The sequence below is a fragment of the Pezoporus occidentalis genome, unplaced genomic scaffold (assembly GCF_034315485.1).
Source record: "Pezoporus occidentalis ecotype Australia unplaced genomic scaffold, CSIRO_AGI_Poc_V1 ctg2, whole genome shotgun sequence".
Classification (NCBI taxonomy): Eukaryota; Metazoa; Chordata; class Aves; order Psittaciformes; family Psittacidae; genus Pezoporus; species Pezoporus occidentalis.
Window position 1 is genome coordinate 21322814 of NW_026913855.1, and position 12716 is coordinate 21335529.

General features: G+C 52.7%; 1 protein-coding gene across 3 annotated transcripts in view; it reads right to left on the reverse strand.

The window, feature by feature from the left end:
- The window catches only part of AGAP3 (ArfGAP with GTPase domain, ankyrin repeat and PH domain 3), a 134223-nt gene that overhangs the window by 75184 nt on the left and 46323 nt on the right, over positions 1-12716 (reverse strand). For all 3 annotated transcript variants that reach the window (XM_062618171.1, XM_062618170.1, XM_062618172.1), the window contains exons 2-6: positions 8839-8897; positions 3886-3973; positions 3618-3703; positions 3249-3390; positions 1183-1317 (exon numbers count right to left, since the gene is read on the reverse strand). In XM_062618171.1, the coding sequence (XP_062474155.1) occupies positions 1183-1317; positions 3249-3390; positions 3618-3703; positions 3886-3973; positions 8839-8897 (510 nt within the window). The remainder of the gene's footprint in view (positions 1-1182; positions 1318-3248; positions 3391-3617; positions 3704-3885; positions 3974-8838; positions 8898-12716) is intronic.

Here is a 12716-nt window from a genome sequence, read left to right on the forward strand (position 1 = left end):
CTGAAAGGTGGAACAGTTTGAAAGGTCGTTTTCTGGGCTGGCTTCTCCGACAGTCTCAGAGGTGGACAAGCCGCAGGAGAAGATAACATCTCTGCATGCTTCTGCATAAGAGAAGCTGTGCTGCAGCTATGATCCTCACCCCGGATTACTGGCAGGTCACAGACTTACGCAGGGGAAGGAGGATCACCAGCTCCAGCTCAGAGGAAGGAGGCAGCACTTAAAGCCAACAGCAGGCTGAGTCCTGTGTCTTGCCCTCAGCCTATCTTGCTGTGCTGCAATGAACAAAGCTTGACTTTTGCCTTCAGGCGGTCCTACTGCACTGTGATTTCCAAACCTTCTTCCATGTGCCTGTTCTGCTTAAAAACACTACCAGCACAGTTCTTCTCCTTTCCAAAAGCAACTCTGTCCTGAACAGCCACTCAGCTCTGTACACACCCTCCCTCATGCACCGAACAGTTTCCCTGCTGCACTCCCTAAGACAAGGCAGAGAAAGGCGACAGAGAAATATGCAGTCCCATTACAGGGCAGGGCTCTGGTTCATGTAAGCAACTGCAAACTCCTAGGACATGGTGTAGGTTCCCTTCCCAACCTATAGCATCACTGTTATGCAGACTGCTCTCCAGGCCTAAGCACAAATGCTCTCCCACATGCTGTTCCCATGAGAACAGCTGCCCCATCTGGCCATTCAGTTGCTGCTCCCCTACCTCTAACACCCAACAGTTCTGCTGTGCTTCCTCCTCTCCTTCACGAAAGGCAACCAAACCCTCTCTGAAGCCTAACAATTCCTCTACAGGCTCATACAGACAGCTGTGCTGCACAGGCCAACCGTGAGGGTGCAACCATCCCCTGCAGCCTCCCTGCTCTCTGGACCAAGTGTCTACCCAGAGGGCAGCCCCTGAAAGAAAGGTACTGCTGGGCCCTGAGCTGTGGTCCCCATGCACATCCATGTGCAGTTTACCTATGTGCTACACACAAAGGAATCCTTCCACACACACAGTATATCCCACTCCTTGGAGCAGGTCTGTGTTGTAAAGCAACAGCACTGCACGCAAATGTGTGCCTAACTTCCTTGGCCTCATGGCTGTTCTAACTGAGAGCCGGTGATCTAGGTGGTGTAAAGCCCCCTCTGTAGGACAGCACTGCTGCCCCGTCTCGCCTGGACACCCTCCAGGCTGCAGTTACCATCCTGGAAGACTCTCTCTACATTCAGTCCATAGGTGGCACAGGTCTCGTAGTACGTGCAGCGCTTCAAATCATTGGAAAGCTTCCGTGCCCGAGAATCGTCAATGACGCGGGGGTTTGTGGCGCTGATGGCATCTGGAAAACAAAGGGAGAGGAAGTTAAAGAGCAAGCACCAGTGATCCATCCATCCACAGGTTTAGGACACACTCCTGGTCTCCCTCCCTCCCTTCACACACAGATACCCACTCTCTGATTAATGCCTTACGTAATGAAGTCCCATGTTTGCAGAAAAATGGAATTGTTACATGAACTTTTTTAATGAATCAGTTTTTAAATGAACCCTATTCAACTCCCCTAATCATCTAGCCTCCAATGTCACTGAAGACAGAGGGCAAAACCAGGGGGAGGTGTGGCTGCCAAGGCAAGGCAGCCTCAGCTGCAGAGTAAATCGGTTTTGCCAGTTTCAGTTGTTTTAGGTCTCATGGCCTTGCCCTACATATTAAAGAGTCAAGAGCAAAAAAACATCCTCAGTTAACTGGGAGAGAGGGATATGCCAAGCTGAACTCACAGATGAGGCCTTGGTGGACAACACTTAAAAATAGGCTTAATTTGTATCCCAGATGGCTGCTAAGTGCTTGCATGCTTTGGAAAAACTATCTTCCCAAGAGGAATGCAATTCCTTGAAGACACGCCAGGGACAAGCAGGGGCTGTAAATGAACTTTCTCAGAAATAGCCAAAGGAGTACTGAGACTCCCACTGTAAAGAAGTTCTCCTCAAACTCTCCAGCGGGTTGCTCAGCATGACAGTACCAAGACTGTGACCTCAGCTGGCTCTAAGTCTGGGACAACAATGATCACCAACCCCTCTGCCACACTTCCCCTCTTCTGAGCCTCCACAGTACATGCCAGCAACCCCAGCCCAGTCCTGAATGAAGACCATGCACTCCTAAAACTAACTCCACAATCTATAAAAACCCAGAGTTTAACAACTTTGTTCTACTCTTACTCTGGGGCCCAAAGCAGGCACCCCTGTGACTCCCCTCCCACTGTCACTGCCTCCGTTCCCAGGCTCAGTCTCTCCTTTCCCAGGAAGGGGTCACACTGCTCAGGAACTGGGCCCTGACAAGACATCTCTTACTCGCATTCTCCCTCCATGCTCCCTCTCTCTGCTGTCACCCTTAGATCCAGTCAATGTCTGCAGCCCCAGGCTCCCTCCTTCATGCACTTTACCACCCACAGGCAGGAAGGACACTCATTTCGGAAAAGCAGAGCTCATCACCTGAAACAATGCCCTTGCTGCCCCTCCCTGCCTCCTGGGCACCCACAGCAAGGCTTTTGGAGGTGAGGCTGCCTTCAAGGCATGCTGTGCCAGGCAGGAATCCCACTCAAGGGCTGCCCTCTCTCCCAGCAGCCCCTCTCCATTGGCAGCTCCTTGTCCAGGCATGCCTGGGGTGCCCAGAGGGTCTCCAAGCCCTGTGTCTCCTGCTTCCTCTGCTGCCGGCACCCCCTGGCAGCCTCAGCTGTGGTTTCATGACAGTTTCCTTATAGCCTCTGCCCCTGCCCCTGCTCGCTCCAGGCCCAGCTCTGCAGGGAAGAGGAGTCACAGAGAAGCTCTGGGTTGGTGATGCTCTTCCCCACACCCACATGTGACCTCAAGGGAGACAGTGCTCCACAGCTCAGGCCTCCTCTTGGCATGCTGAAAGCAAGTTGCCCGCCCTCTAAAAGCTTGCCTGCTGCAGTTCACCCCAGAGGATGAAGGGCAATGTACCAGCAGAAAACCCTCACACCCAGGCCCTTTCTTTCAAAGAGGAAAGTGGCTCTGAAGAAGGCAGCTCTCTGCAGGGAAGTGAGATGGTCTGAGAAGGAATTGCTCAGCTCCTCCAGGACCCTAGACTATGGACCACAGCATCAGCCAGTCCCACATACGACTATAGAGACTGGGATCCCCTGGTCACTTGCAGGGCTAGTGCCCCGTGCTCTCCTGCCCATAAGGGCACATCACCAGTGCTTCTGAACAGGGTGGGGAGGATGGATGGAGGAAGAGAGCCCGAAGGCCCCACTCTCACCCTGTGTCCCCACCAGCACCATTGGCACCTCCGCTGTGTTCCGGTAGCTGCAGAGCCGCAGGTAGTAGTTGTAGACTGTCTGGAAGCTGATCTCATCCTCCAGGCTGAAGACAAACACCACAGCATCGACCCAGGCAGCAAACTGAGGGAGACACACCAGCTGTTACAGCCCAGACAAGCGTCCTGGAGCCCCAGCACTGCCCCAGGCCCTGTAACATCAGAGAGGCCCTAGGGTGAGCAGCCATTACAGGGGTAGCCCCTCCTCAGGACAGTCCTCATGTTCTCTCTCAAACAGGCTCCAAGAGGCAGCTGGTAGGTCCCTCCCCAACCCAGGGTGGGAAAGGGCTGCAGGAGGTACAGGTCTCCTACCTGGAGTTCGGGGGGGCCCCCTTCATCTCGAATCAGCAGCAAGTAACTCTGACCATCCACTACAATCTCCTTCTTAAATCGGCCACCTTGGGAAGAGAGCAAAGCAGCAGTCAAGTGAGAGGTGGGGGCAAGCAGGGGAAACCCCTAATGAAGGTTAGGCATGGCTGCTGAGCCCTGTGGTGGTGGCAAATAAGGTGGGGAGACTTGGGGTCACCTTTAAAGCAGAGGACCCAGACCACTCCCCTGGCACCCTGAGAACCAGACCTACCCTCTGGAGACTCCTCCTGCACGTAGGTGCCGGTCAGGTAGCGGTGCACGAGGGCTGACTTGCCACTGGACAGGTTCCCCACGATGCCCTGAAACAGAGGCACACATCACCCACTGCCCACGTGCCCCACGTCTCCCTCTACAGAAGACCACTCCTTGCATGGTGAGACCACCACTGCCTGTGCACACACAGATGGGGACAGAGACGCTCCTGAGAGGACACTGGGGATGGCGGAACCCAGCCCAGTACTCAGTGAGGCCTGGGCTGGGTTGGTCTGTCTGCCCCAGTTGGTCTCAGTGGGGCAGACAGCAGCAGGGACTGGGGCGCAGGTACCCAGATGAAGGGTGGTGAGGACCCCTGTCCCCCCCAAACAGGCACAGCCCTTTCAGCACCGTGTTAGCTCTTCCCACAGCCTTCCTGCTCCTCAGGGGAACACTTGCCCTCCCAAGCCATAATACTTAGAAGGAAAAGAACTCTTCTCCAAGCCCACACATCCCAATTTTGGTGTGCTGCTCTTGACAGCCCCTGCCAGAAGGAGACTAAGAGCAGAGACTGCCTATGTGTTTGGTAGAGCTGCTGCTTCCAATGCCAGCAGCAAGGTGCAGCACTTGCTCCTCTCTGCAGCAGTGACACTGCTGCAGCAGAGCACACGTTTCCTGGAGGAGCCGGCTGTGCTGCCTGCACAGGAAGACATCCAGCACCAATCTTTAACTGACTGAAAATAAAGACACGTAGCACCAATTTTTGACTAGATTGAAACACCCTAGGCTAGGGGTCTGTCAGTCTGTTTCACCCCACAAATCTGCTACCAAACAAACAGAGCTGTCCCAGGATAGGTCAGCCAGAAAACCCAGGTATTCCTAGTGTCGGCACTTTCCCAACTGTTCAAAACAACTGCAGTGCCTCAGGGCTTGCAAGTGGCCCTGCCTGCTGATGAGAGAGCAGCCCTGGGGTGACAGGGCACCTTCTTCCATTGTTACAAAAGATCTAGTTTCAACTGATCAACTCCTATCCCACAGCTACTCTGCACAACCATGGGGACAGCAGAGTGGGCTCTTGCGTGACCGAGCATCCTGCCTCGTGGTCATCTAGTGTCAGCTGCTGTGTTGCTCTGATGGAGCTGAATTAGAAACACTGGGGAAATGTAGAGGCGCCCTTGGCCTGCAGTATGACCTTCTACCTCCTCCCAATGCTCCAGGCCTGTGGAGAAATGCTCTAGGCCAAGAGCCTAACTCAGTCCTTACACAGCTCTATGCATCTCAAAACCCTGGCAACCTCCACCATGCAGAGCCCATGAAGCTTGCAGAACATGTGGTCCAGCCTTGCACTTGTTTGCAGAGTTACTTTCAAAGCCACTCAGTTGCAGGCACACCACTGCTGAAAGAAATGGGGGTGAGGAGAGGAGTGACTGGGAACACTAAAGCTGTCTCTGCAACCAAAAGTAAGCTTAAGGCTGACCTTTTCCAGGTAAAGGGATGAGGCTGGCGAGTGAGTCACCACCAGGCAGGTTCTCCAGCTTTCAGCCAGGTGCTCAAAAGCTGCTGCTGCACTGGTCCTGCCCTGGGCGACCCGCACGCTTCTGTCAAGGGACAGAGACACACCAGCCGTGCATCAGTGCCAGTCAGCCAGCAGCAGACCACACTACAGGAGCACAGGAAACTCTCTGATTTGCCAGTGCCTCTTGTGCCCATGCCATATGGAGCCAGCATCCAGCAGGAACAAGGTGCCAGGAGCCCAGGACTAGGAAGTGTGGATCACCACACTCCCACGGGCATGCCCAGGCCCAACATATCACTGCCAGGTCTGTCACCCACAACAGTAATTACAGATCATACACAGCGCGTTTGGACAGATGAGAACACGCACCAGACTGCACCTCACAGGTAACGCACACGTGCTTCGCAGCCAAGTGAGCGGCAGAGATGGAAGAGACACACAAGCGCTGTAGCCCACGGTATAAATGAAGGCAACACTCCCTTCTCCGGCCACTGCTGCATTTTGATGGGGGCATGAGCAGCATGGGGTATGAAGGGGTGGAAACAAGAAACTGTGGATAACACGGTACACAGCGGGCAGGCAGCGGAGGGGCTCAGCTCAGTGCCCTCTGCAGCTTCAGTCTCTGGACAACCTCTGTAAAACAGAGCAGCACCCTGAGACTCCCTGGCAGCCAGGACTCCATGTAACATCAGGCACTAAACACTCCAACAATGTTTAGCTCTCGAAAACTTGGATGGAGGCTGCATTTACGCTTTGTTTATACTCAAACTCCTGACCTACGTCTTGCTGAAATCCACTTCTGCTTTGCCTTATCTTCAAGCTCATCTGGCATTATAAACAAGCTCAAACAGAACTGACAGTATCGAGGAACATGACCCTTCAGAGGCACCAAACCGAAGCAAAACATGGGGTTTAGGCACCATGGAAACCTCTGTATTGAGACATGCTGGGCCAATGAGGGAACACAGCCTGCCCCTGTGCTGGCCAGTGAAAGGCTGACATTGGCCCCTGTCAGGGCCAGGGACGAGTCCTTGCCAAGGGCATCATTTGTGCCTGTCTGCAGGAACTGCTGCCATCTCCCAGACAGCCTCCTCTCAGCCTCCAGCAAAGAGATGAAGCTTCAGCATAAAATTCCAGTGGGGAAAACTGCTGAACATAACTTAAATACATAAAGCTATTACAGATCCTTAGAGAAAGTACACTGACCACTTGTGGTGCACACGGCAACGTGAGCAGGGAAGAAAGCAGCAAGATCCTGCCCTCTGGCAGAAGAAGTGAAACAGTTACTTCCCACAGAAGAAGGAGGAACATAAGCCGTGGTCAACATGACTTTGTGGTAACCTGGGAACTTGTTCAAAGACCTGTGAGTCTGTAGAGACATGGGGTGAAGAGCTGGGCCCTGTAACAGATAGTGATGACAGCACCACTGGGAGATGAGGATGGAAGGCACGGCAGCACTGGTGCACCCATGGGGCAGTCAGGGCCACAGCACCATGGTGCAGAACAGACCCCTTGATACACACGTGAAAGCTCAGGACCTGCCTGGCTCTATGCATCCCCACTGGCTGAGCACAATCTCAGGCGCAGACAGGAGCAGCCTTGCTGCTACACGAGGTCCTTCCCTTCACAGCCACAGAAACTAAAAATCGCCCCAGAAACCACCGCCAAACACAGGGAGTCCTGCTACTGCCTGACCCCAGAGACATGATAGAGAAGGCTCCAGCCCAGCAAGGCCAGGACTGAACCAAGACTGTGAAAGGCTTCTAGGCTTTTAGGAAGAGGTGCTCAGCCAGATGAAACCCTGAAGCAACAGAGATCCCCAGAGGTCATGGAAAACATGGGAAAAGGATCATGCTAATTGAGGAAGAGCTAAAAGCGTTAGGTTTATTTAGCTCGCAGCACTGTTTTAAAGCCTGCAGAATGTTACAATGTCAGAAGGCAGTACACAGAATAGCTGCAAGGGTATTTTTGAACAGACACACATTTTACAAACTAAGCTAACCAATGAATATTCAAAAGTTTGTTTTCATTTTCACTTAGCAGCAGATCAGAACCATGGCAGCACGGTGCTGGTATGTTCTACAAAAAGCCTGCTTGCTTCTTCGAGTAAGAGTGAAAAAATTCATCTTGAAAGGGCTGGGGGAGACATGCCAACAATCTTTACAGGGAGTTGAGGGCTGCCATGGAGAGCACGGGGAGAGTGGAGCAGTGGAATAGACTGCAAGGTCCCTGAGAACACCCAACCAGCTGCTCCGAAGTGCGGGCAGCCTCCTGCCCACCAACATCCCTTCCTGCACTGCTGACCAGCACCAGCTCACAGATGGCCGTGGTGAGCTGGTTTGTGGCCATCAGCAACAGCAGGCCATGGGAAACAGCTCCATCTCAGAGGTGCTGCACCCCCAAATCAGGACCCCTCCCTCACAACCTTGTCCCAGATGATTGAGCTGTGTTAGGGGGTGAGAGGGAGGCAGAGGTAGCCCCCAATAGAGACCCCATCCTAAAGGCAGGTGATGAAGCCTGGTAACAGCATGTCCTGTGAAACCCACTATGTGCTGACAAACCAGAGGAGATTACTCCTCTCTGCTTGGCAGAACAAAGCACCAGAGGTGACAGTTTCATCCACTGCCCTCCTTGACAGGGGCACCACCAGGAGATGGCCAGCAGAGGCCAGGGAAGCCCCAGTGTGGAGCTGCAGTTTGTGAGGCTCACACAGAGAGGTGACATCTCCCACATGGTAACTGCCACACTTCCAAAGCAGCTCTGAGAGTGATCACAGCAGATGCATGCCTGACCCACTGCTCAGGATCTGCCCCTGCTTCTGCTATGCCTGAAAGTCTAGCCCATGCATCAGTACCTGATCAAGAATTACAGCTATCCTACAGCTATCCTACAGCTAGCAGGAAGGGCAAGGTACTCAAATACTGCCTTTTGACCTACATGTCTGAGTGTTCTCCAAGATCAACACCCTCTCACTTAGGAGTGTGAGCCTCCAAGAAGCCTTGGCCCTCCTTTGCCTTCCTCTACTCCACTCTTGTGAGACACCCCCTGCAGTCCTGTGTCGAGTTCTGGGGGCCCAACATAAGAAGGACGTAGGGCTGCTGGAGCAAGTCCACAGGAGGTTTTGAGGGCTGGAGCACCTCTGCTGTGAAGACAGGCTGAGAGAGCTGGGTTTGTTCAGCCTGAAGAAGAGAAGGCTCCGGGGACACTTTAGAGCACATGTGTCTGCCCACAATAGGGGGCTGAAATTACGTGATCTTTAAGGTCCCTTCCAACCCAAACCATTTATGATTCTATGATTCCCACAGCACGATGGCAGCTCCAGGTCCTCTCTTCCCCTAGCAGGGCTGAGGTCTCTCTGCATTTCCACTTGGCCACATTAAAACATGTATTTTCACTGGGGATCTGGAAAACATCAGAGACCCAGGGGTATCCAAGGCACGAGTTGCAAGTACTCACCACTTTCAGCTCAGGCACAGAGCGACTCAGGGTCCATTCCTGGCTGTTCACAAACGAATCTGCAGAACAGAGAGGAGAAATCATCAGGTCACTGTGGTCTTCCTCAGATCCCAATAGGGCTCCTGCCACGCTCTCCCCTCCAAGCAGATCTGTGGCTCTTCCCTCCCTTCCACCTTGTCCAGAGGCAAGAAGCTGCACAAAGTCCCAACACTGCCCATGCCCATGTAGCTGGAGCTCCAGATAGGAAGGAGCACCCAAGCTGCAGGCAGCAGGCAGCACAGCAGCGCAGAGCCCATGTACTGCAGGTTGGGGACCTTCCTTCCCGTCCTGCAGGAGCACAAAGGGCCCTGAAGCATCCCCTTCCTCAAGGCACATGGGACAATGGAAGCACCAGAGACCAGATGCCTTTTTTTGGGGGGGGGGAACATGCTGTAAAGAACGCCAGAACTGAGGGCACACACTAGTGAAAGCAGTGCCCTGGAAGCTGTACTTGGGCTACACCAGTGTGCTGTACACAGTGCAGATAAAGAACTGAAGGCACCCTATAATCTACGTTCATGATGGAAAGTGAACACAACTAATTACGTGTACATTATGTAATTTGCAGAACATTGTAATAGGCTTTAGAAGGTTGTAACAATCAGGCATGGCTTTGAATGGCACAGGAAACACCCTCTCTCGGGCCATAGAAATCACCAACACTTCATTTACATCCAGACAATCTCCAGGACCTGGTCAAACAACAGACTTCTCAAACAAAACAAGACTCTCCAGAGGAGGAGCAAGAGCCTGGGGAACACCTTGATTATCAGAAGAAGCCAGCAGTCACTCCTAAGAAAACCAGAATCCTTCATTTACTTTGGATAAGGAAGTGCATCCTCCACCCAAAGGCATATGGCTACGGGGTATGGGGCTGAAACAAAAGAGCAGCACTTGCTCTATGTTAATTGCATAAAAATAATAAAGGATTTTTGGAGACAGGAAACCTGTGGGAGCACAGCTTCTTGAAGAACCTGTAATAAACTTGTGGAATTTACTGCCACAATGAATGGAAATCTCACATGGGTTCAAAAAGGGAAGAGGTGACTCCATGAGACATGACTGTGGCCAGTGACTGGGCCCTGGCACAGGTTGCCCAGAGAAGCTGTGGCTGCCCCATCCCTGGCAGTGTTCAAGGCCAGCTTGGATGGGGCTTGGAGCAACCTGGTCTACTGGAAGGTGTCCCTGCCTGTGGCAGGGGGTTGGAACTGGATGAGCCTTAAGGTCCCTTCCAAGACAAACCATTCATGATTCTGTGATTAAACATGACAGCCTTGGTGCTACTGCTGCTCAGATGTCACCCAAGGCCGCAGTGGGACACCAAGCCGGAGTGAAGGATGGCCCTAGACCTGCCCTGCTGCCCCGTCCCTGCAGTGGCCACTCCACAGCTCCTCCAAGCTGCCCCTGGCAGCCCCGACTCCACCAGGGCTTATAGTGTAAACCCCAGCTCTCTGTGCCTGCACCGGCACTGCCCAAACCGGCTGGGTGAGCTGGTGCTGCAGGTCTCTGCCGAGTAGGTGTTTCATCTGGGGCTGTGCCAAGAACCGCAGCCTGAAACTATGGCAGTGCAGGAGATGCTGCCAGGCACAGGCAGAATCAGAGGGCAATGGCAGGCTCTTCAGCCCTGCCAGTGCCAGTCAGCAGCTATCTTCATCCCAGTTAACGTTCCTGTATCTCCCAGGGCAGGCTGGGCACATAGCAGCTGCAGCCCCCTCTCTCCCCAAGCTAACACATTGTCTCATCTCCACCTACCTCACCCAGCAAACCAGTGAGAGATGCAGAGGCCAAATCTGTGTGGGGACAAGCCCACTACCGTGGCCAGAGGGCTGGCAGAGACCCTGCCCTGACTGCCTGCACATCTGCATGCTGACCTGCTGCTGCTCAGTATGCATGAGGGGAAAAAGAGATGATCCACCACTGTGCCTTCAGCACAGCACTTGTGCAGCCGTCAGCTCTTACAGGCCACAGCACGTCTGTCCATTGTGTCAAGACGTAAGAACACGAAGCTCACACCTCAAGTTTACCATTCATACACTAACCTAGTAACACTGCTTTACCAGAAGCTACAGACAAATAAAGAGTCTGATGCAGTAACACAAAGTTATTCATAACCATCATGAAGGTTCTTTAGAGGAATCGTTTCTTCATGGTCTCTTTCACCTATCCATTCTTTTTTTTAGGCAGAAGTAAAGTTTTTATTAAAACAACCAGTAAGTTATGAGGAAAATGGTAAGTTCTTGTGCCCTTTCAAAAACATAACAGCACACCTGTATTTCCAACTGCATTACCTGGTCTAAAAATAGCTGCCACCTCCACTTGCAACTTCAGCTCCACTTAGTTCTTTTCCCAGTCCACTGAGATGGCTAAACCACCTTCCATGCCTTCTGCTTTACCGGCATTCCCTCCCTCCTGATTAGACAAGGCAGCATATGGGCACTGTTTCACTAAAAACACGTTATTCTCGAATGATAGAAAACTGGCAAAAACCAAGCAGGTTTTTCAAGGGGTTCTGAGCAGAGCAGGAGTCAAATGCAATCACCGACTGGGCCTTAAGAAAGAAAAGACAGGCAGAGAGAGACCTGGAGAGGGCAGGCTGTTCTCTTTCTGCTCTCAGATGCTCAGCACAGAGAAAGTCTCCAGATTTTCCATAGCTGCCTCCTGTGCTAATTATTCTAACATCATTGGGTTTTAACCAAGCTCCAGATTAGCAACAGTTAGATTTCTGACTTGCTGCGAAGGCCTCTGAGTAAACCTTAACACAAACACCTAACAGCACCACAATGCCAACTGAACTAACATTCAGCCATACAACACATCAAATTAGTAACTACCATTAGCATGCTTAACGCGAAACACCAACGTACAACCTGCACACCTCTGCTTGTCAATCAGCTCCTGACGTGTGCCAACACCCAATTCCAGCCCAGGCCACCAGCCAGCCCTCGTGATCAACTTGATGTGTCCCAGCCTGTGCATGGCACCATCAGTCCACAGGTCCCAATGTGCTGAGCTGCATCCACATCATCTCTGCTCAGCAGCACACGCCAGGGCACTAGCACCTCTCTGCATGGTGCAACCCGAACTCCCACCACCGCAAGTCCCTGCACCCAAGTGACAGCCCCACTGGTGGGAAGGAGCGGGATGGAGGCACCGGCAGTGATGCTCTCATGGTCACTGTTAATGCCTGTCCCAAGCTGCAGCAGGGAGGATACACTGGTACCTGCTGACTCAACCACACTGCCCTGGTGTCCTCTGTGTGTCCCCAGATCCCTAGCAAGGGCTGCTTACCCTCCCTGGGGGTGGCAGGGGCTGCTTTGCCCCAGCAGCAGCTTCTGCTGAGGGCAGGAGGCTGCCCAACATCACTACCTGAGAATGGCCATCTGTATTCAGGCTGAGGTCCGTCCAGCCATGTCCACCATCAGTGGGCACATGGGAGCCCAGGAAGAGCAGGAACAAGGGTGAGAGTACATGACACTAACCCCACATGTTTGTGGCTGCTGGCTTCTTCAGCTCAAGGATCTCCTGTGGTTTATCTATTTGGTAAACCACAAAAATCTCTCCTTTGAGTAATTGTTCTGTCTCCTTTTAAAACCATACAAAATTTCAGTTCCGCATGTCTCTATCAAGGAGTTTCAGCAATATAAATACCCATTCCTTGAAAACCTACTTTCTTCTGTTTCAGGTTTGACTTCACTGGATGCCCCAGCTGCAGTACCAGAGGTGGTAAGCTAACAAAACACACCTAGCCAGCCTGACCAGCACCCCCATCTTTCACCACAACCCCTCCTTTCCACACTGTGGAGGAGCAGCTCTTGGATCACTCCTTGTACAGAAGCTGT